Source organism: Apodemus sylvaticus, chromosome 8 (assembly GCF_947179515.1).
Source record: "Apodemus sylvaticus chromosome 8, mApoSyl1.1, whole genome shotgun sequence".
Lineage (NCBI taxonomy): Eukaryota > Metazoa > Chordata > Mammalia > Rodentia > Muridae > Apodemus > Apodemus sylvaticus.
Genome location: NC_067479.1, coordinates 71,889,488 through 71,911,830, shown reverse-complemented (window position 1 = coordinate 71,911,830; position 22,343 = coordinate 71,889,488). Strand labels below are relative to the sequence as shown.

General features: G+C 52.0%; 2 protein-coding genes across 3 annotated transcripts; both read left to right on the top strand.

Annotated features, from left to right (window-relative positions):
• The first annotated feature begins 691 nt into the window (after nucleotides 1–691).
• Nucleotides 692–3,420, top strand: LOC127691499 (mast cell protease 4-like). Its single transcript, XM_052191386.1, has 5 exons — nucleotides 692–881; nucleotides 1,402–1,546; nucleotides 2,050–2,185; nucleotides 2,364–2,618; nucleotides 3,085–3,420. Exons 1-5 carry the CDS (start codon nucleotides 827–829, stop codon nucleotides 3,226–3,228), a joined length of 735 nt encoding a protein of 244 aa, XP_052047346.1. The 5' UTR covers nucleotides 692–826; the 3' UTR covers nucleotides 3,229–3,420.
• Nucleotides 3,421–11,836: 8,416 nt separating this feature from the next.
• On the top strand, nucleotides 11,837–20,743 carry Nfatc4 (nuclear factor of activated T cells 4). Of its 2 annotated transcripts, none has more exons than XR_007979287.1 (10): nucleotides 11,837–12,083; nucleotides 13,112–14,204; nucleotides 15,540–15,702; nucleotides 16,283–16,482; nucleotides 16,770–16,942; nucleotides 17,333–17,473; nucleotides 18,495–18,550; nucleotides 18,810–18,936; nucleotides 19,084–20,139; nucleotides 20,355–20,424. XR_007979287.1 is itself a non-coding variant. In XM_052191377.1 (10 exons), exons 1-10 carry the CDS (start codon nucleotides 11,984–11,986, stop codon nucleotides 20,420–20,422), a joined length of 2,703 nt encoding a protein of 900 aa, XP_052047337.1. In that variant the 5' UTR covers nucleotides 11,838–11,983; the 3' UTR covers nucleotides 20,423–20,743. The 2 variants fall into 2 exon arrangements, 1 of the variants encoding a protein (XP_052047337.1); XM_052191377.1 differs by having other exon boundaries at nucleotides 11,838–12,083; nucleotides 19,084–19,665; nucleotides 20,355–20,743.
• The last annotated feature ends 1,600 nt before the right edge of the window (nucleotides 20,744–22,343 follow it).

Below are 22,343 nucleotides of genomic sequence, written 5' to 3'. Positions count from 1 at the left end.
AAAGAGACTGTTAGTATGAGCAAATCATGGCATTCACTTACAGCAGCAGCTGTTCTCTACCTGTGGGTCAGAAGTGCCAATATCAGATATCCTGCACATTACATATTTTATATTAATTCATAAAACTGCAGTACAATTATACTTATGAAGTGTCAATGAAATAATTTTGTGGAAGAACAATAGGAAGAACTGTTTCAAAGAATCACACCATTAGGAAGGTTGAGAAGTACTGATTAAGGTCTTGGTCATGCCCTGCATGCTGAATATTCAACACATTCTCCCCACACCTTCAACATCTATCACATTCTATCTTCTCCTACTCATTTGAGTAAAGATGAGATGCCCTTGCACTGGCCAACAAAAACAATTGCCTTCAGGCTAAACCAGCCCACCACCGGTTTTTGTAAATAAAATGAACTCTCTCTCCCCAATATGTTCACACACTATAGATGCCTGTGTTTGTGCTACAACGACAGAGGTGAGACTTTACAATGCAGCATGGGTCTCAAAGCTGACAATAACACCTGGATGCTTACAAGAACAGTTCCAGGATCCCTCATCAAGGTCTCCCTCCCTTTGTGTTGCTGTCCTTCCTCCTGGGAGCCACTTTGAAGGGTGCAGTCACCCCCTCATCATGGGATCCAGGAGTCTCAAGATCTGGCTACAGATTCGACAACCTAAAGAGCAGAGTCATGAGAATTTCTGATAAGGAAACCATACCAGACCTGTGGTCCACAGCCCTTTCTTTCTCCCACGTTGGAGCTATAAAAGCAGGAACCAGGACAGGAACACACCAGAAGCTCACCCAGGCTGCACCACTGGCAAAATGCAGGCCCTACTGTTCCTGGTGGCACTTCTCTTGCCTTCTGGAGCTGGAGCTGGTGAGTTTGTCTTCATCTCCCTAACCTCTGAGATTTCAGAAACCGCCCTTAATCTGTTAGCTTTAGTAACAGAGACCCCAACATGAGGCAGGATCCTAAACTAACATAGTCCAGGGGAAATCTGTAGGTCAAGGAAGAATGAAAAACTAATTCCCCTTCACAGCATTTCATCTCATTCCATCAAATTACTCTCTGCTCTGACAGGCAGCTCTTCTCTGGCCTTCCCTTAGTGTTGAGGAAGACAGGATGAAGTTGTGAGGAAAAGTCTAATGAAGTAGACACCCAGAAATGTGAATGGCCAGTGTGTTCTGAATGAAGGATGATGGTGGACAGGGAGGACTGGGGAGGACAGATCAGCAGGAGAGAAAAGACCGAAGGACGTGTGGAGGGGCCTGAGCCCCATGCGAGGCAGGGTGGGCTGGGGAGCAGTCACTCAGTCTTAGCCCCATCTTCCCTTGCTAGTGCTATGTTGGGGTGTTCCACAAGTGTGTGACTAGGGACTGGGGATTTATTGTTCCAGAGGAGATTATTGGTGGTGTTCAGTCTGAAGCACATTCCCGCCCTTACATGGCACATCTGACGATCTTCCGTGAGAAACGTTACGCCTGTGGTGGGTTTCTCATCACCCGCCAATTTGTGTTGACTGCTGCACACTGTAGAGGAAGGTAAGAGGCTTCTCTTCCTGTGAGAAAATGCAGGAGCCAGAGTCACAGAGTGGCAGAGGCCTGAGGAATGTTCAAGATGGACTATCCTTACACAGAGGACAAAGGGAGCACAAGGCCACACAGTGGACCTTCTCATGTGTGGTCTCCATTTTCAGAGGTCAGAGCTTTAAGCAGGGTTCTAGTCAGGATGAAAACAACAGCTCTTGTCTTGTCCTGGAGTCACCAGAGCTCAGACATGTGCTGGTGTGTAATTCAATGTAGAGTGCCCATTGGCCATGTGCAAGGCTTGGGCTCGATCCACATACTGGGGATGGGGTGGGGAGAGGTCTCAGTCCTGTGTTTCCCTGCGCCGCGTCCTCTGGGAAGACTGTGGTTCTGGGAGCTCCATCTCTGGTCTCTTTCACTCTGTACTGGGCAGAATGTAGACCCTGGTGCCCTCCTCCTGGGAAGGAGTCCTCCCCCCAAGACCAGCCCTTTCCACTGCTTCTTTTATTTTTCAACAGAGAAATCATTGTCACCCTTGGAGCTCACAATGTGAACAAGAGAGAACCCACACAGCAGAAAATAAAAGTTGAAAAACAAATCATTCACCCAAAGTACAATTCCTCTTCTTATCTCAATGATATCATGTTACTGAAGGTGAAGTTATTTTTCTTGCCCTGTTTGAGTCTCCCATCCTTAACTCTCCTCCTGCTTCAGGTCTTCAAATTCTTCCTGTCCAAATCATTTCCTCAGAACCCACTCCTGAGTTCCCTGTGGATATGGCCCCTTGTCCCAGCATCCTTCACTGCTGTGACATCTCTCCTTCTCCCAACAGCTTCAAAAGAAAGCAGTGTTGACTCGTGCTGTGAATGTAATTCCCCTGCCTAGACCCTCTGACTTTATCAAGCCTGAGAAGATATGCTTGGCAGCTGGATGGGGGAGAACTGGAGTGAATGAAGCTATGTCAGCTACCCTGAGAGAGGTTAAACTGAGGATCATGGATAAAAATGCCTGTAAATACTATCGGCATTATGACAACAGTATCCAGGTCTGCGTGGGCAGTCCCAGTACATTAAAATCAACATACGAGGTGAGTACACACTTGTGTTTTCTCCCCACATCAGGGACAGCATCAGCGGAGGAAGTGTCCCAAACAGCTCTCCCTGGCAATGACTAATGCCTGTGTTCTTAGACTTCTAGCCTTGAGACCTTGGGAACTGAAATTCTCCCTGTCTCATCTCCCTGAGCCCAAGCCCTCTCTGTAACCTTCCCATGAGGCTAGATATGAGACAGGAAGCAAGTAAGGGGAGACATGCTAGCAGTGGGGTAAGGCCAGACAGGGGTAGGGGGTGGGGAGGTGGGGATGGGGACGTGGGGGGTGGAGGGGTGGGGGTGAGGGGGTGGGGGTCGGGGGAGGGAATCAATCATTAAATCCCTAACTTACGAATAATGGTGAGCCAGGACTTCTTCAATCTGGGACTGGCTGTGGTGTGGTGTGGTGTTTGAAGTTGGGGGAAAGCAATCTATGCTCATAGTCTGATTTTTCTCACCTACAGGGAGACTCTGGGGGACCTCTAGTGTGTGCTGGTGTGGCCCATGGCATTGTATCTTATGGGGTTGAAGGTGCAAAGCCCCCTGCAGTCTTCACCCGAATCTCCTCATACATGCGCTGGATTAATACTGTCTTAAAGGGCAAGTAGTTGAAAAGCCTGACCTGCATGAGTCAGACTCTCCAAGCTTGAGCTCATCTGGTGCTTCTTGAGTTCAATACAACCTGTCCTCAGCCTGTCCCCAGCCTGTTCCCAGTGTGTGCAAGACCTACTCAAGATACACAAGTCTGGGATGATGGATTGTTCTCTGTAATGCACCTCAATAAAACATAACCTCTTGTACCCGTGTGACTCCAGGCTGTTGTCAAAACACACAGCCCCTCAAAAGCCCAATGAAGAACTGATGTGAGGTGCTCTCTTGCCATGTTAACAGTCTTGACCCTGACTTCCTGGCACAGGTGTGACACTGTGGATGACTGATATTATCTAACATGCATGGTGGGTACAGTAAGATTTCATATGCAGAGCAGTGAGCACTGTTCTGTTCTTCCCTCCCCTGTCCTGTCTTCTCATTTTCTCCCTCCTTGTCTCTCAGCTCTTCTCCCCACAACCCCACGCCACGGCCACTGTGTTTCCACACATCATAGGATTTCCATGTCTAGGTCAGACATGGCTGTTGATAGCTTGTGTCCTCAACACTCACGCTGCCATCTTCATCATCCTCTCAGTGCTGCACCTGCACAGAGGAGAGCCTGCCCTCGGAAGTCCTTGGATCATGACTGTGGCTGCAGCAGTCACCACAGGAGAGCATCAGCACTTTGTGGAGTGAAACACAGGGCAGATCTAGGCATCACTGGGAAGAGACCCTCCAGTACTTAGCTTGAAGCAGTACTTCCCATGGCGGGTCTAGACCTGCTTCTTTGTCACCCAAATGTAACAGCCCTTCAGAAGAATGTCAGGGTTAGGTGAGCTTCTAAGTGGCCTGCTCTCCTCTTACAAGCCAAAGTCCCATTGTCTTTGGTCAAGGGCAAGGGCACGTTATCTACAGGGTACAGTGGATTCTGAAGTGGAAGAGACCACACACAAGGCCTTCTATGCCCCGACGGACCTAATATGATAGGTGTGGCTATCAAATACTGTGCCATGAAAATTGCTGCCAGTAGCAGCCCCAGACCAGGTCCTCAGCACCTCAGCCCTTCTCTCAGCCTGCAAGACTCATGTCTGGGTTTCTGGCTTCAGCACTGTTCAGCACAGATGTAAAGATAGCTATCAGATACAAGACTGACTATAGGTTCGGTTCTAATTCTATGGGGGTAGGGAGCACATATGGGATTAGACAATCTAAAAGAATCTTTAAACAATAGAGAATCCATGTTGTTACATGGGTATGACTGTCCTTTATTTTTTTCTAGCTTTGATTTATAGTTGTATAACTAAACCATAGGGTCTTTTCTCACCTGGACTTAGATTGGTGTGGTTTAGACATACTGTCACTGTATGGATCAGACTGACTTCCAATTCATGATCCTTCTGCCTCAGCCTCCCTAGTGCGGGATCCCCAAGCCTGCTCCACCACCCTCACCTTACACAAAAGGCTCAAACTGTGAAGCACAAAGCAGAGACAGTGGCCGAGTCTTTCTCAGCAGATGGGAACACTCACTGACCTGCAGCTGAGGGCACACTGCCTCTTACCCCACAGTCTAAGGACCACAGGACAGTCTTCCTCCCTGAAGCTGGGCAACTGGAGGTGAGGAGAGAGTGATTGCCACACCCTGCAGCCTGGCCCACAGTCATAGGGGAGCAGGTGGAGACTCCTGAGAGCTGGGCTGAGGGCACAGGCTGAATGGCTTCCAGAAAGGTCACCACTGCAGAGCAAACCCCATCACATGGTCCCCTGGTGCCAAAGGAACAGCTGGTGACCCAGAGGCTCCAAAATCAAGACAAGAGCCTGATCCCCACCACAGTGTTCATTTCTATGCATGGTGGATTGTGCACAGGGGAGCAGGCCCAGTGCACTCTGGGAACTAGAGAACAGCCCTGGTCTCCCAAGGTCAGCAAAAGAAACATGCAGATAAGGTTTTTCCTGTTTTCCTGCCATCCAAAGGAATGTTTTTTATCAATTATATAAATCTATCCTAAAAGCAAATGATCCCAATTTTAAATTCGCAGTTCATTCCCTCTGCCCTAAAAAGTAGGCAACTTCATTCTCAGAGCAGCTTGCAATTCCCCACAGCAGGGGACCTCAGGGCCTGCTTTGTTTCCACGCCCATGCTCGCGTCACGTGACCAGTCTAGCAGCACCTTTCTCTCACTTAGAAAATGTAACTTTAACTAACTCTGAGGCTACTAATCTTAAATTTCTAGTGATTTTGTGTCCAACACGTTGTTTCGATACATGTTGCAGAAAATATTAAAAAAAACGACTGGCAGGCTTCCTGGGCTACTACTGGCAACTCCGTCCCGCGGTTCTGTCTCTCACTAGCAGGTCCCCACCCCCACCTCCTCCCCTTTCCCCCCTCCGCCACCTCCTCCCGCAGCTACCGATTGATTGCTCTGTTCCCAGCTCTGATTCGCTGGCCTCTGGAGCTGCTAAGTCTCTCTCTGCTATAAACCCCTGTAGTCCGCAGTCCCACGTTTCAGTAATCCAGTAAATCAAAACTCTTGAAGCTTATAATTAACAAGTCAGATTTATATATCAGTAAATTCTCAATTCACAAGATGCCAATAATTTCAGAACCAATTCATAATGATAAAAGCTGCTCACCTAGATTAGACAAACTATCCCAATTATTTTAACCTTATGATGTCATAACTCCCTGTGGCTATCTAAAGCCATGTTGATTCAGGTTCTTCTTCTTGCCTTTCTGATTCCATCTTGGCCTCTCTCTCTCTCTCTCTCTCTCTCTCTCTCTCTCTCTCTCTCTCTCTCTCTCTCTCTCCTCAGAAGCTCTCTGTCTCTGCAATTCTTAGCTCCACCCCCCTTTTCCCTGACCAATCACAGGCCTCCTGCTGCACTAATATTTTAATGTAATTGGACAGGCAAAATCTTGCCTCCGCTTATTATATTTTTTTAATTACAACCAATACTAAAACAATTTCTTACAGAGCTTTTGCTATTTTTTTATTTTCTGAGACAAGATCTCACTATGTGTGTATGTTTTGCTTATATGTATGTCTGTGTACCACATGCATGCCTGGTGCTCTCTGAAGCCAGAGGAGGGCATCAGATACCCTGGACCTGGAGTTACAGATGGTTGTAAACCACCATATGGGTCCTGGAGAGGCAAACCTGAATCCCTTGGAAGAACATAAAGTGTTCTTAACCACCGAATCATCCATCTCTCTAGACTCAATCTAATCATCTTTTGTTTTTTAAAAATAACACACTGAGTCCAATTGACAACTGTGCATGCATTCATGGATATGAGATCACACCTCATCTAAAGGTGCTCCTTCCTCCAGAATTACGGGTGGGAGCTCATGAACCCATTCTGCCTCTGTGCTAAACAGGCAAAATACCTCCTATCCCATCAGAATCTCCACAGGTTCGAGCCTTAGCTCAACCGGGAACCAGGCTGCTTCTCACAGCCCACCACCCCACAACAAAGTGTCTCTAAATGTCTAGTTCTATATCCTTGGAGTACTGCGGCTCTCAGACCTCATTAGAGAAGTGTCTTTGTGTAGTGGATGACAGTTACTACCGAAAATCACAACCGGACAAAGAGCAGACTGTGGAATGCTCAGCCGCAAATACAACATTTATGTCATTCCACACAATAAGACTCAAAGACCATTGAGGAAGTTGGAGGTAGGGGGAGTTAAGAGCCAGAGATTGATTTTTCTGAAACCTGGTGGTGCTTGCTGCACCAGCTCTGTCAAGTCTGCTCGGTCCTGACTCGGTGCTGTTCGCTCCTGCTGAGGAACAAGTCTGTCAGGAAGCCCGTGCCTCAACCATGGCGTGTAAAGATGCGGTGGATTAGATTTACGGAATCACACTCACCAGCCCATTGCGAAGTTGCTGGAGAAGGTTTGTGTGGACTGATCAGAGGCGCAAAGGAAAAGAATCCGTGAAAGTGAACAGTGTGCATGTGTGCACTGAGTACCAGTACCGGAAAAACACCTTGTGGTGCAGGTTCCAAGACACGGGATCAGTTCCAGATGAGGATCCACAAGCGACTCATTGATTTATTTACACAGCCCTGCCGAGATTATTAAGCAGATTACTGCCATCAGTATTGAGCCAGGAGTTGAAGTCATCCTTGCAGATGCCTAAGTCAACTGTTTAAATAAATTGACTTGTTAAATTAAAAAAAAAAAAAAAAAAGAGCCAGAGATCAGGAAGGACCCAAGTGAAGTAGTGTCTTCAGGACATTCTAGGAGTACTACAGTCATGAACTCAGAGCAGCTGTGGTTGCCCACACCAGATCAAGCCAGCCAACATTATAGCACAGAGGCAGAAGGGCCTCATGAGTTCCCAGCTGTAATTCTGGAGGAAGGAGCACATTTAGATGAGGTGTGGCCTCATGTCCATGAAGATATCCCAAAACTGTATATAAGGATTCTATCCAGAAGGAATAAAGGTGTGCGAGAACTACTCCATTCTCTGAAAGCTGTCATCAGAGCTGTAACACTACCACTTGGGGAAGAGATCTGCTCTCCTGAAAATGCCCCTGCACCCCTCACTGGCTAGTCAGCCTCCCTTCAGCTCGGCCTGGCCCAACTCAGCACAGAGTGACCGGTGCAGCAGCGGTGGAGCAACTGAAGCGGCAGCTGCAGAGTCGGAGGTGCAGGCAGCTGCAGCAGCGGTGGAGGAGGAGGAGGAGGAGGCGGTGGAGCAATTCTCCATCCCTGCTTGTGTTCTCTCCCCCTTCGCCTGAACCCTCGCACCTGGCTGGGCCAGAGAGCTCCGTGGAAAGCCTCCAGTACACACGCCCACACTATGTGGTAGGTTTACCACTGAGCTACCCAGCCATGGATTTTGGGTCCGCTTTACAGTGCCAAGCAGGTGTTTCCTGCTGTGGAGCAGGCCTCAAATCCAACCAGAAAGAAGTTGGTTACCCCCAAAACATCCATGCCACTGTTGCTGCTTCACTGTCGTTCCCAGGGCTCCGGGTAAGGTTGTCGATGACTCCCCAGTCTCAGCAGCCAACCTGGGATTTCCCCAGTCCTGTGAGTAACTGCCACTTTCCGATGCACGTGTACTTACTGAAGCTCTATAGATAATTTTCTCTCCCCACCCCTTTCTTTTCTAACAGACTCTCGTTATGTAGCCAGGCCTGGCCTCTGGCAATCCCCTTGACTCCTCAAGTCTGACACGAGGTCCAGCTGCTGTTTATTAATTGAGGGGATTAAAACAAGTCAAGAAAAAGTATGTTTAGCCGGGCAGTGGTGGCGCACGCCTGTAATCCCAGCACTTGGGAGGCAGAGGCAGGCAGATTTCTGAGTTCGAGGCCAGCCTGGTCTACAGAGTGAGTTTCAGGACAGCCAGGGCTACACAGAAAAACCAGAAGTGACCACTGAAAACAAAAACAAAAGAAAAAGTATGTTCACCATGACCTCATACACATAAAAGATCATGTGTGTGTATGAGCATATACTAAATAGATACAAAACTGGACTATCAGAATAGCTACATATTTTGTCTGACTTGGACCATTTACAAAAAGAATACATTTTGTAGTATAATTAAAAAAAAAAAACCTAAGGTCCACTTCCAAGTCTGTAGAATAATACCTATTAGAATACAGAACACGGGCTGGAGAGATGGCTCAGTGGTTAAGAGCACTGACTGCTCTTCTTGAGGTCCTGAGTTCAAAATCCAGCAACCACATGGTGGCTTACAACCATCTGTAATGAGATCTGATGCCCTCTTCTGGTGTGTCTGGAAACAGCTACAGTGTGCTTACATATAATAAATAAATCTTTAAAAAAAAAAAAAAAAGAATACAGAACACAAACGGAAAGGCATCATTAGTTTAGCATTCCAGCGCTTGGGAGGGAGAAGGACCAAAATGATGTGGAGTTCCAAGAATTTTGGGACCACTCGAGGCTGTCGCTAGAGCAGTGGTTCTCAGCCCTCCCGATCTGCGATCCTTTAATTCCTTATGCTATGCTGACCCCCAATCATCACTTTGTGTATGTGTGTATGTGTGTGTGCATTTTGAGACAGGGTTTCTCTGTGTAGCCCTGGCTGTCCTGGAACTCACTCTGTAGACCAGGCTGACCTCGAACTCAGAAATCTGCCTGCCTCTGCCTCCCAAGTGCTGGGATTAAAGGCGTGCACCACCCCTGCCCCCCTACTTCCTAACTGTAAGTTTGCCACTGTTATGAGTCATAATATAAATGTCTTGATATTTCGGATGGTTTCAGGGACTCACAGGTTGAGAACCGCTGCTTTAGACCAACCGAACTGAATGCACAGAGCAAAGCAAAAAGCCAAGCCAGTCTCACGAGTGAATTCTGTTCCGGTGGGTACGCTAGCGGGCAGAGAAACTAAGACCCACAAGGTGGCAGGAGAAACCGCCAAGAGAAGGGAGGGCAACTGTGCTTTGTGGTCGCCAGGAGCAGTAGTGTAGGGCAACCTAAACTTAACTACCAGTCTCGACCTCTAAGGCCAGGGTGGGCAAATCAGAGGTCACATGTTCTATCCCTCTGCCTAAGCCGAGGCAGACTGGAGAGTTTGCGGCCCTACTCTGAAACAGTGTATCTTTCTGAGCAATCATTGACATTACTACCTCACTCGCGCCAAACTGTTCTCTCTTCTGCCTCCTTTCTTTTGCAACACCACGGTGGGGAAATTGAGTCACTGGGAGGAGAAGGGAAAGAAAGCCGAAGTCAACCAGCCCTTGTCTTCCAGACGAGGGAAGGGGGTTGGGTTCTCCAGGAAAACAAAGCGGGGTGGGTGGGGAGGCGGTTGGCTGGGCCGAGGCTGAGCCAGACACATGGAGAAACACTGCCCAGGATCAAAGGAAATATGACATTTGAAAAGAATGTGCGCGTCTGCTTGTGCCGCTGAGCGGGGGGTACGAGGGAGCGGGGCTCGGGCCGAATTTCCGGGTCTGTTCTCCATGGAGTCCCACCTCTGCCCACCCTTCTCCTATTAGGTGCAGGGTGGTAGATGTTCTCGAGGTGCTCCTCGCGCCTCCTAACCGTGAGGTCCTCCAGTTCCGAGGTGAAGCAGGACGGGAATGTAACCTGAGAAGAACCGAAGGGGAGAAGGGGGGGCGGGGATCAAACCCAGCCCTCTCCGGGCTCGGCCTCGGAACATTCTTCCCTCCCGCCCGCCAAGCCTCTCCTCCCTGCCCCTCCCGCCTCGCGGCCCTGGGCTTGCAGCCCGGGCAGCGCCGCACGTCATTGGGGTCCCCGGGGGCTGGGGGGTCCCCAGGACGGGCTCGAGGGAGGACTGAGGGGAGGGAGGGGCGCCGCCTCCGCCGCCAAGGAGCTGGGGCCCGCCAGGCCAGCCCGCCTTCCCTCTGCCCCGCAGAGCCTGTTTCTCATTAGAGTAATGGGCGCGGTCCCCGCCCGGCTCCCGAGTGTTTGTAAACGTCTGACCCGAGGGCCGGCGCTTAACCCTTTAGGTGCTGGGCTGGGTTGCTGTTGGGGGGCGCGGGCCGGAGCCTGAGGGGTGTAGAGGCTGGAGATCTGCCAGGCTTATTAGGGAAGTTTGGAGCATGTGGTAAGCGTGCAAGGAGAACGGTGACTGCTCCCCTGCCTCAGAGCGCCTCCAGTCCGAATCAAGAATCTTTAGTCCCATTCTTTCTTTTCTAACTGGGACGTCTTCATGCCCGCCCTTCCTAGAAATTCCAGGCCGGGTCTTCCTCCCCTGCCCAGGTGACAGGTGTCCGGCGGTGGGCCTAAGTTTTTAGTTTCTGGCTCTTTCTAAACCGGCCAGGAATCTAGGATGCCTTGGGAGCGGAATGCCTTGGGAGAGTCAATCGAGTCTACAGCTTTTGGGAGGAGAGAGTCGACTTCCTCCACGGAGGCTAATTAATGGCCTACCTAGGTGGCTGGGACAAGGGTATCAGCAAAGCCTGGCCCGGATCTAAGCCCAGCAGGGGCTGTGGGCCTTCAAAGGCTTCCTGGGGTGTTAGAAAGGTCTGAGAGGTTTCTGGGTCAGCTAAAAGTTCTTCATCTTAAGGCAATGGTGGGGGTGGCTGGTGGAGGTGAGGGTTAAGAAGTGCAAAGGCTCCTTGGAGGCCCATGTACTGTGGTCTCAGCGAGGGTGGAGGAATGGCCTCCTCTTCTGAGCAGCTCAGAGCCTCTGTCAATTCCAGAACTCTTCAACTCAAGATTTGGGTTGAAAGTGCAATGAGGTGGCCTTTCTTGGGAGATTTTGGCTTTACTACTCTTTAGAATGAACCGTGGGCCTGCTACAATAGGGGGCGGGTAACAAAAATATGGCCTCTTTAAGGCAATCGGACCCGAACCCCCACGCCCCTACGTGGAACTAAATAGGCTGAGGTTTGGGCCCTCGGTGAGAAGTGATTGTCACAACTGTGGGCCAATAGGTACCATTAGGGTTTCTAGAACGTTAGAAGGGACCATTTTCCAATTCAGTTTTTTCTCTCTCTTTGGAGGGGGTGGGACTGGAGAGATGACTGAGGGAGGGAGAGTGGGGGAGGACTAGGGGCGCGTGGTTTTCCCATCTCATCCCTGGAGGAGGGGCCGGTGCATCCCGGATAGCCAATCAGGAACAAGCTGGGGGGGCCGCTTTGAAGAAGTTTGGGAGAAAAAAGTTTGGAAAAGTTTCTATAATAACGAGGGGGCGTCCGGAGGGAGGCGGCCGCGACAGAAGAGGGGGCGTCTCAGAGAAAGGGAGGGAGGGAACTACCCTCGCGTGAAGCTACAGCAGCGTCCAGAGCCTCCCCCTCCCACCCAGGCGGGACCTGGGGGCTCCGGCCGGATCCATGGGGGCGGCGAGCTGCGAGGATGAGGAGCTGGAATTTAAACTGGTGTTCGGGGAGGAAAAGGAGGCCCCCCCGCTGGGCCCTGGGGGCCCTGGGGAAGGTTAGTGTGGGGCTGGGTAGGGGTCTTTTGGCTAGTGACTGAAGGGCCAGGAAATCTAAGTCGGGACAGTTTGGGGGCCTGGAGCCTGGGGTGGAGGGTGAAGTGGGTCAGAGAATGAGGGGAGCTGAGGGACTACCAAGGCTGTGGAAGTGAGGCTGGGGGCCATGGCATCATTTTTTCCTTTTTAGGTCCTGACTGGGGTGGGAGTGGGGGTGTTGTTGGCTACGCGCCGCCTGCCGGCTAGGCCGACTGTCTCTGGGATGGGGTGCGGAAGGGAACCGCGGCGCCCCAAGAGCCCGAGGTGCCGGCTTGGGAAGGGGAGGTTTGGCTCTGGAGTTTAAGGCTTTAGGACCTAGGCCTGCTTCTGCAGACGCGACGCCTGGGGCTGGGGGCTCCCTCGGGCAGCGCAGGGACACCCCTCCCCTTCCCCCTCCCCCTGTCTGGCCGCAATGAGAGGCAGATGGCGGGGAACGAGTCGGGGGCGGCGGCCGCCGCTTGCACGGAATCCGTGCTTGCCCACTGCCCCCCCAACCCCCTCCGTTGGCTGGGCCCGCACGCATCACCCTTCGGCTGCACCCCCGCCCCCTTTGGGAGGGCGAGGGAGGAGCCACCTCCCCTCGTCACCACTGACATGCCCCCATCCCTCCCACCCCCAGGCCACAGTTGCGATGGTAACTGGGGTTTCTGCCAGCACCATTTGGGGGTTTGGGAACCGTCGCTAATTGGGTTCATGTGTGAGTCGCCCCCAGCCCAGCCCAGAGCCTGGGCAAGCACGCCTCCAGGCCTGGCTCTAACACCCCCCAAACCACCCCAGCCCACCTGCCCAGGACCAGGGTATCAGAGTATGAGGTTCTGGCATGCCTGTATCTCTTTTCTGTCTTCTGATGTTCAACTTTGCTTTTGTCCGGAGACTAGGGGACCTCTCCATGCTAAGCATATCGGCTTTAGGGGCTGACCATCCGAGAAAGCTAGACATCTCACCAGCTTCTCTCTCCCCATTCCCCTCTACCTCCCTTCCATTTTGACAGAGCTGGACTCAGAGGATGCCCCTCCATGCTGTCGTTTGGCCCTGGGGGAACCTCTTCCTTATGGTGCTGCCCCTATTGGGATTCCCCGACCCCCACCCCCTCGGCCAGGGATGCACTCACCACCACCCCGTCCCGCCCCTTCACCTGGCACCTGGGAGAGCCAGCCAGCTCGGTCGGTGAGGCTGGGGGGCCCAGGAGGTAATGCAGGGGGTGCTGGGGGCGGTCGTGTTCTTGAGTGTCCCAGCATCCGGATCACCTCCATCTCTCCCACGCCTGACCCACCGACCTCGCTAGAGGACACTCCTGAGACTTGGGGGGACGGCTCTCCTAGAGATTACCCTCCCCCAGAAGGCTTTGGGGGCTACCGAGAGGCTGGAGGTCAGGGCGGAGGCGCCTTCTTCAGCCCGAGCCCTGGCAGCAGCAGCCTGTCTTCGTGGAGTTTCTTCTCTGATGCCTCAGACGAAGCAGCCCTGTATGCAGCATGCGACGAGGTGGAGTCTGAACTTAATGAAGCAGCTTCCCGCTTTGGCTTGAGCTCTCCGCTGCCCTCTCCCCGGGCTTCTCCTAGGCCATGGACCCCGGAGGATCCGTGGAGTCTATACGGTCCAAACTCCGGAGGCCGAGCGCCAGAGGAAAGCTGGCTACTCCTCAGCGCTCCTGGGCCCATCCCAGCCTCCCCTCGGCCTGCTTCTCCCTGCGGCAAGCGGCGCTATTCCAGTTCCGGAACTCCATCTTCAGCCTCCCCAGCATTGTCCCGCCGGGGCAGCCTTGGGGAAGAGGGTCCAGAGCCGCCTCCACCACCCCCGTTGCCTCTGGCCCGGGACCCTAGTTCCCCTGGCCCTTTTGACTATGTAGCTGCTCCACCAACCGAGAGCATCCCTCAGAAAACCCGGAGGACTTCTAGCGAGCAAGCAGCGGCCCTGCCTCGGTCTGAGGAGCCTGCCTCGTGCAATGGGAAGCTGTCCTCCGGTACCGAGGATGTGGCTGCTCAGGGGGCTCTGCGGAAAGAGGTGGCTGGCATGGACTACCTAGCAGTGCCTTCTCCCCTTGCTTGGTCCAAGGCCCGAATTGGGGGACACAGCCCCATCTTCAGGTGAGGGCCGGATCTTGCACTTCTGAACTCTTCTACCCTTTCTGGCAGAGAGCAGGACGGTCAAAGGATGACGTTAAAGACAAGTCATAATTCGAGGTGTGCTCCATATCTCATAAGAGCTTCTACAATAACATGGCTACAGTTAAAACCAGCAATTGATTTTAAGGCAATTTAGTTTTCTCTTTTTTTGAAGCCAGCTGTCTAACAATGAGCTGTAGATGAACCTATTTAGTGAACCTTCCAGTGAACCTATTAGAAAAAGCCTCTTTGCCCCCACCCTTCAGTATTCTAAGAGAAACAGGAAAAATGGAGTTCCTTCAGGGTTTCTTACACCTCCAGCTCTGGTCTCCCACGGGCAGGTTGATCTTAGCCACTGGCTGATTAGACAGAAGAGATAGAGCAGACCTAGGCTCCAAGAAACTCTCCTCTCGCTCCTAATTTCTAGGTCCAGCGCTTAAGAGCATCACTTCAAATTGGAATAAAGTTACATACATTTGCAAGTTAAAAGAATTTATATTGAAACTTGGTATTTCTATCCCTTCTACTCTCAAAGAAGTCTGCCTATTTCAATAGTCTCAGACCTCAGCATGTCAGACTGAGGTGGCTTCATCCTGACCAGCTTCTAGAGGGAAGCTGATTTCTCTGGGATCCCAATAGATCAACATTTCTCAACCTCAAAAAACTACTGTTTGAGCTGGGAACTTTGTAGTGCAGGGCTGCACTGTCTAATGGCTCAGCAACCTCCAGACCTTCGCTTACTAGCCACGAATAGTCCCATTTTGCATTAATTATAGCAATTAAAAGACACTGTCAAATATCAGCTGTGTGTGTGTGTGCGCGCACGCGTGTGTGTATGTGCGTGCACATGCAATCGCCAGCTGTGATTTACTAGCAGATTATCTGTATGTACAATTCCAGAAAAAGCAGCCCTTAGCCCTTGCAACCTTACCTACTTAACCCCAACTAGTGGGAAGGAGTTGGCCTAGTCGCAGAGTAGCCAACCCTAGGTTTTACATAGGCTCTGTCCTCGGTCTCTTTGTCTGATGCCTTTTCTGGTCTAAAGGACCATTTCTGTGCTGTGGGAAGACCAGCATGGCCTTAGGTCCTCTGTTTCTCCACATCCTGTGTCTAGAACTTGGGAAGAGGGCATCTCTAGGGGCCATTGTCATCTTCTGCACCCTCCTCCACAAAGGACTTTGTTCCTTTATCTATTCCCCAGTTTCTAGACTTTTAGAACTTACTTCTGTTGTGGTTTCTTATCTGTCCCATATCCACTCTTCCCCCTCCCTCCTGAGGGGTCTGAGGTTCCAGGCAGGGATGTTCACTTCTCTCTAGGACCTCTGCCCTCCCTCCCCTGGACTGGCCTCTACCCAGCCAGTACGAGCAGCTGGAGCTGAGGATTGAGGTACAGCCGAGGGCACACCACCGCGCTCACTATGAGACCGAGGGCAGCCGGGGAGCTGTGAAAGCGGCCCCCGGGGGCCACCCTGTGGTCAAGGTAAGGGCGGGAGGCAGGCCCCATCTTCTTTCTCCTCTCCAGGCCCAGGTTCTTGCTTCGGCTGGACACAGAATCATGGCACTGCCCTTTCCCACACTCTCAGCTGTGACCCCGCACACAGCCTAGGGGAGGGACTGGAACTGGGGGAGGAAGGCTGCACAGGAAGGACCCACCCGGATATACTTTCTCCTCTTCTTCTGTTCTCCCACCCCACCCCTTATCCCCTGGGACATCAGCCTCAAGTCTACTTTGGAAAATGGTGACTTGCCAGATGTGGGGGAGGGGTTCAGCTAAGGCCAAAGGTCACTGGGAGTTAGGTTTTCTCTATATTGAGTTGGGCTAATCTTTCTTGGAAGCTCTTCCTCCTTTGCCCAGCCCAGTTTGGGCTGTCCAAGAATAACACTGTGAACTCCAGGCCACATTTTCTCTACAAATGATGCCCAGTTTCCCACAGGGAATCCCTTACAGGATAGTCTTTATCTTTTACCCTTCTTGTCCTTGGACTGAAAAATCCAAGGCTGGATAAAGGTTAGAAGACACTGGGGCTTTCAAATAGGCGGCCTCTGTCTCCCTCCGTCAGCTCCTAGGTTACAGCGAGAAGCCATTGACTCTACAGATGTTCATTGGCACTGCAGATGAGAGGAGCCTGCGACCACATGCCTTCTACCAGGTGCACCGTATTACTGGCAAGATGGTGGCTACAGCCAGTTATGAAGCTGTAGTCAGTGGGACCAAAGTGCTGGAGATGACCTTGCTCCCAGAGAACAACATGGCTGCCAAGTAAGGCCCCAGGCAACTTGAACCTCTTCCTTCCCACCCCTGAACCCCTAGGAATTGAACCTAGGACTTTACTTGTGCTCTGCCACTAAGCTACACCCCCCCGGCCCCGCCAGTGTTGAGGAAGGTAGTTTTGAGATTGGGGAGCTATCTGGAGAGGCCATCTCTAGATTAGAAAATAGTCCCTCTAAGCAACCCTAGAGACTCATGGCCTGAGGACTGTGCTCTGCAAAAATGCATCCTTGCCCAGCTTTGGCTAGACAGGCTTACCATCCCTCCTTTGCCTTCAGCATTGACTGTGCTGGAATCCTGAAGCTTCGGAATTCAGACATCGAGCTGCGGAAGGGTGAGACAGACATCGGGCGCAAGAACACGCGTGTGCGGCTGGTGTTCCGTGTGCACGTGCCTCAGGGCGGCGGGAAGGTCGTCTCTGTGCAGGCAGCTTCGGTGCCCATCGAGTGCTGTGAGCAAACGTGCCCTGGCCAGTTCTCTGTCTTAGAGCTCTTTTGTCTGTCTGCTACCTATTTCTGCTACATAGTATCCTGTGCACTGTGTGTGGTGGGAGCCAGGTAGAAGTCTCAGCTTTTGTTCTGCGATGAGCAGGGAGAGGCGGAGGTGGTCCTTTAGTTTGCCCCTGCTATAGACTCTGTCTCGAGGATGCCTGATGAACCTGTGCCTATCTGCTTCGTGTCTGCTTCAGGAATCCTTCCACAGGCTGTGCGGTTTCATGTTGCTATTGGTTACCTTTTGTATTTGCCACTAAAAGGAGGGTTTCCCCAAGGCTGCTCCTGTGGACAGGGCTGTCTTTTCTCCAGTCGGCCCAGCCAGGCTTCTTTCTTATATTACCTTGCAGCCCAGCGCTCAGCCCAGGAGCTGCCCCAGGTGGAGGCCTACAGCCCCAGTGCCTGCTCCGTGAGAGGAGGGGAGGAGCTAGTGCTGACTGGTTCCAACTTCCTGCCAGACTCTAAAGTGGTGTTCATTGAGAGGGGTCCCGGTGAGTATCTACTGGGGAGAGGAAGGAAGGAAGGCGAGCTAACAACCAGCAGGTGAAACTCTGACAGCCACAGAACTATCAAGTTAAGTCCCAGTTTCTTTATTTACCTCTCCTCCTTGTGTTTCTCATGGGGAGATGGATGTGACCACAATCTAAAACTCCAAGGGCAGTGAGCCAAGGCAAGGAATACATGTTTCTGGGGCAGGAGAGATGGCTCAGCTGTTTAGAGTGCTGGCTGTTCTTCCAGAGGACCCTGGTTCAATTCCCAGCACCGACACGGCTGCTCACAACTTCAATTTCAGGGAATCGAACACTCTCACACACATAGATAGAAATGCAGGCAGAACATGAATGTACAGGAAATAAAAACTAAAGATAAATCACAAAAAACAAATAATGCACATCTTGCTTATTGAAGAGGAACTGACCTTCAGAGGGTTTATCCTCCTGAAGATAAAGTATATGAAGAAAGAACTCACCCCGTCACAGATTCTCCTGGGCCTGTCCTGAGATAAAAGCAGAGCTGTGATTATGAGAGCCTGTGGGGTGCCCCAAGATGAATCTAAGGGGTGGAGAAATGGGAGACTTAGAAGTCCAGCCACCAAACTGTGGGCTTCTCCTTTGTTCCGTCCTGCTCACTGATGGTCCAGCCCAAGACCCACATTTAGTACCCTGGAGTCAGGTCAGAGAAACCCCAGAGGCACCTTCCACACCAGTAGCCTTGGTCTTAGCACCTCCCTTCAGGATGAGGCCCATTCCTCCCTCCTCTCCTCTTGCTGGTACCATGGGAGGGGATGTGTGAGTTAGTAGGTGAGAGCTCTCCTGGGCTGCTGCTAACACAAACTCCCTCTAAGTTCCAGTCATTTCATTTGCTTTAGGCTGCTTCTGTCCTGTCTCTTTCATTGGCTAAACACCCAGTTTACTCTGTTAAGAACCTTTTTAGTCTAATGTTGACTCCAGCAGGAGACAGGGCAGAGGACTGGGGCAGGAGCCGGGCTGAAGTTCTTTATCTCCTCAATAGATGGAAAACTGCAGTGGGAGGAGGAGGCTGCGGTGAACCGGCTTCAGAGCAGTGAGGTACCAGTGTCCCTAGGGGACCCAACCTGGCTGTGGGGTGAAGGGCGGAAGAATCCAGGAAGTTCTCAGGAGCCCCTTACCCTGGGTTTGGCATTCAGAGTAACTCTTTCTAGCCGGGAAGGCCTAGTTGCTGAGTAGGGAGATCTCCAGGAAACAGGTTTTACTCTTCAGCCGTGGAACTACGAGCTAAGGGTTGGGCCCACGGAAGGATTGGATGTGAGATCTCCAAGGACTTCTGTCCCATCCTCTCTTCTCCTAGGTGACATTGACTCTGACCATCCCTGAATACAGCAACAAGCGGGTGTCCCGGCCAGTCCAGGTCTACTTTTATGTCTCCAATGGGCGGAGGAAGCGCAGTCCTACCCAAAGTTTCAAGTTCTTGCCTGGTGCGCTCTAAGACTGCCTGTGGTGGGGGGCAGAGGGTGTGGACCCCGAGGTGATGGGCTCAGGGGTGGGTTGGGAAGGGAGGGAGGGTGGAAGGTGTGACTCGGTGGCCAGAACCTCACCGGCCTCCTGCCTCCTTATCTTCCTAGTGATCTTCAAGGAGGAGCCCCTACCAGACTCGGCTCTCCGGGCCTTCCCTTCCACATCGGGTCCCCCCTACGGCCCTGACGTGGACTTCTCACCGCCCAGACCCCCTTACCCCTCCTACCCCCACGAAGACCCTGCTTATGAGACTCCTTATCTGTCAGAAGGCTTTGGTTATAGCACACCGGCTCTGTATCCCCTGACGGGGCCCCCACCATCTTATAGATCTGGCCTGCGGATGTTCCCTGAGTCTGGGGGTACCACAGGTTGTGCCCGCCTACCTTCAGTCTCCTTCCTTCCCCGCCCCTTTCCTGGTGATCAATATGGAGGACAGAGCTCCTCTTTTGCCCTGGGGCTTCCATTTCCCCCTCCAGCCCCCTTTAGGCCTCCACTACCTTCCTCCCCACCACTTGAAGACCCCTTCCATCCCCAGAGTGCCATCCACCCCTTACCAGCTGAGGGCTACAATGAGGTGGGGCCAGGCTATACCCCTGGGGAGGGGGCTTCGGAGCAGGAGAAATCCAGGGGTGGCTACAGCAGCGGCTTCAGAGACAGTGTACCTATCCAGGGTGTCACGCTGGAGGAAGGTGGGTGTGGGACTGGGGGCTGCGAGTGTGAGTGAGCAAGGAGTGCAAGAGATCGGTTTGTGTGTTTGCTGAAGGCTGGGGCTTGGCTGCTCAGGGGCTTGGCATTCTTAGTGTCCCAGGGCTACTCAGTGGTCTCAGGAGCAAGTTCTTGGTGTGTATGTGTATGTGTGTGTGTGTGTGTGGTCACCTGAATTCAGCAACTTAATACTAAGGGTACACAGTATCTGTTCCACCCTTTTTTTCTGTCTCTGCCCTAGTCACAAAATTTCAGCCCTGTTAGTATTTCAAGACCATTCATTCCATCTGTTTCCCTGAATTGTAGATCCAGGCAGTGAGTTGCAGGGAGGGACATGGCTTGTGGAGAGCCAGGCTGAGTAGCTCCCCCCTCATCTTGTCTTTCCCTGGGGACTACAGTCCGCATTGGTGAAGAAGACCTTCCTGCTTTATCTCTATGTGTGACCTGCTACCATAGATGTAGGTCAAACTGGCAGGCGAAGGCTAGGATGCAGGGCTGGGAACCTGTAGGGATGGAGTTGGGCAAAATTTAGTTAGAAGCAGTTATTAATGAGACATTGGGGAAACTGAGGTCCAGCCTAGCTGGAGGCTGCCTGGAGTTGATGGGAGGGGCGGTCTCTGAAAAAGGAAAAGACCTGCCTTAGTCCTGTCTTTCAACTGCCCCTCCTTTACAGTGAGTGAGATCATTGGCCGAGACCTGAGTGGCTTCCCTGCGCGTCCTGGAGAAGAGCCTCCTGCCTGAACCACTCGTAGTGGCCCCAGAAGCCCCGCCCCCTTGCCCTCTTAACTGGGGTGCAGCTCCAGAAGCTTGGGGCCAACTCTAGTTTCTCCTTGCCCAGCTTCTATCTTCCTGTACCCCCTTTCTCTCCCAGCTAAGGTGTGGCCCCCAGGCCTGGTGCTGCCTTGAAAGGGCCTGAGGGTGTGGAGGACGGGGGATGAGGGTGGAGCCTGAGGCTGGAGGCCAGAACTGACTGGGAAGGAGATGATGTCCTGGTTGTGCAGGCTGTGTTGCTTGTGATGCTGGCAGGCCGGACAGGTTGATGGGTAATAAACTGCTCGCTGACCAGTGCCTCAGGCTCCAGAGCTCTTTGGAGAAAGGGGTGGTGTAAGCTTACTCCAGCTTTGGCCCAGGAAGTCTGAGAGGTTGGGAGGAGATGGGGGTCTGGCTTGGAGCAATGAATCCTAAGACTCTTCCTGATGGAGGGACCTGGGGCTGCACACCGGGGCTCCTGAGGCCCCCTGGCTGGTGCTGAGGAGGAGATTCAAGACCTCCACAGGCTTCTTTCCTCTCCCTTGGAGGCTCAGGTTCCTTAGCTCTGGGATGAGGCCTTGGAATCTTTGAGTTCTCAGGTTCCTGTGTCTTGCCACGACACAGATGATGCTGATTTATAGTCAGGGTGAGAAAACACCAGTCTAGCTTCTCAGTCATTTAGAGAAGGAGGAATCTGGGGTTCAAAGAGAGAAGCGGGGCTCACCTGAAATCGCAGCTCCACAACCGCATGCTGCACACCGCCTTCCTGGACTCCTGCCCCACTGCACACTTGGACATGCCAACCCAGATGTCTCAGGGCCCTAGGGCTTGTTCTCTGAAGTGAGGGAGGGGGCAAGGAAGAGTTGGCATGGGCCTACCCAGAGAATCCCCTACCCTTGACGATTATGAGGTCTGGAAATACTGTATGCTAGTAGTAGACTGCAGGAAGCTGAGCCGTTTTCCTGACAGCTCTAAATTCCTCAGAGTTTAGGGCAGGCATGAGCTCCAGGCTTATCTTGGAGATATGTCCAAGCTGGCCTCCTGCATAGCTGGTACATCCGTTGTCATTAACAGATCCAGCAGGAAGCCTGCTCTCTACCCTGTCTGGGCCGTCTATGAGAGCGAGGCACAATGAGCCAGGGAGAGTCACTGTCTACCTGCTTACCTAGAGCCTGGTGTACACGGGTAGACACGGCACACAACCAGCTTGATGGCTTCCATTACCCTTGAGAGTGTTCACCCAAGCCAGTCAGAGAACAGTCCTCGGAAGTCTTGCTTCACCTCCAGGTCGTCATCATGGAAGCTTCCTGCCCATTGAAAGCTGATGGCCCTGAGACTTTTCCTGAACTCCTGGAAAACGGAGAATCCAGATAGCCCCGGGAAGTCCCTGGAAAGCCTCAGAGACTGGTTCAGGATAGGAAGACTGAGGAGGAATCCAAGTGACCTCTTCCTCTGTCCATAATCAGTTTCTTTTGCCCTCTAGAACACAGGCTTCTGCAAACCAAATTAACATCAGCTGCTCAGCCCACCAGACCTTAGCATGTGTGTGTGTGTGTGTGTGTGTGTGTTGTGTGTGTGTACATGTGTGTGTGTGTGTTGTGTGTGTGTATCTTGTGTGTCCAAGAATCCCCTCCAACCCCAATCCAGATTCATTATCTATCAGTTTTATGTTGGAGGGGACCATGGGACACATTAATTATTTATAGCACACCTCACTTCCACCCCAGCTTCTTACTGGATGGGTTAGTCTCCATTTGAATGAAGGCCTATAGCAATGGGGATTTGCTGTTTTATATTGGTTACTTTTCTGTTGTTTTGTGGAAAGACTATGGCCAAGAACAGCTTAGAAGAAAGAGTTTAGTTTGGATTAGGGTTCCAGAGGGCTAGATGTCCTTAACGGTGAGGAAAGTGT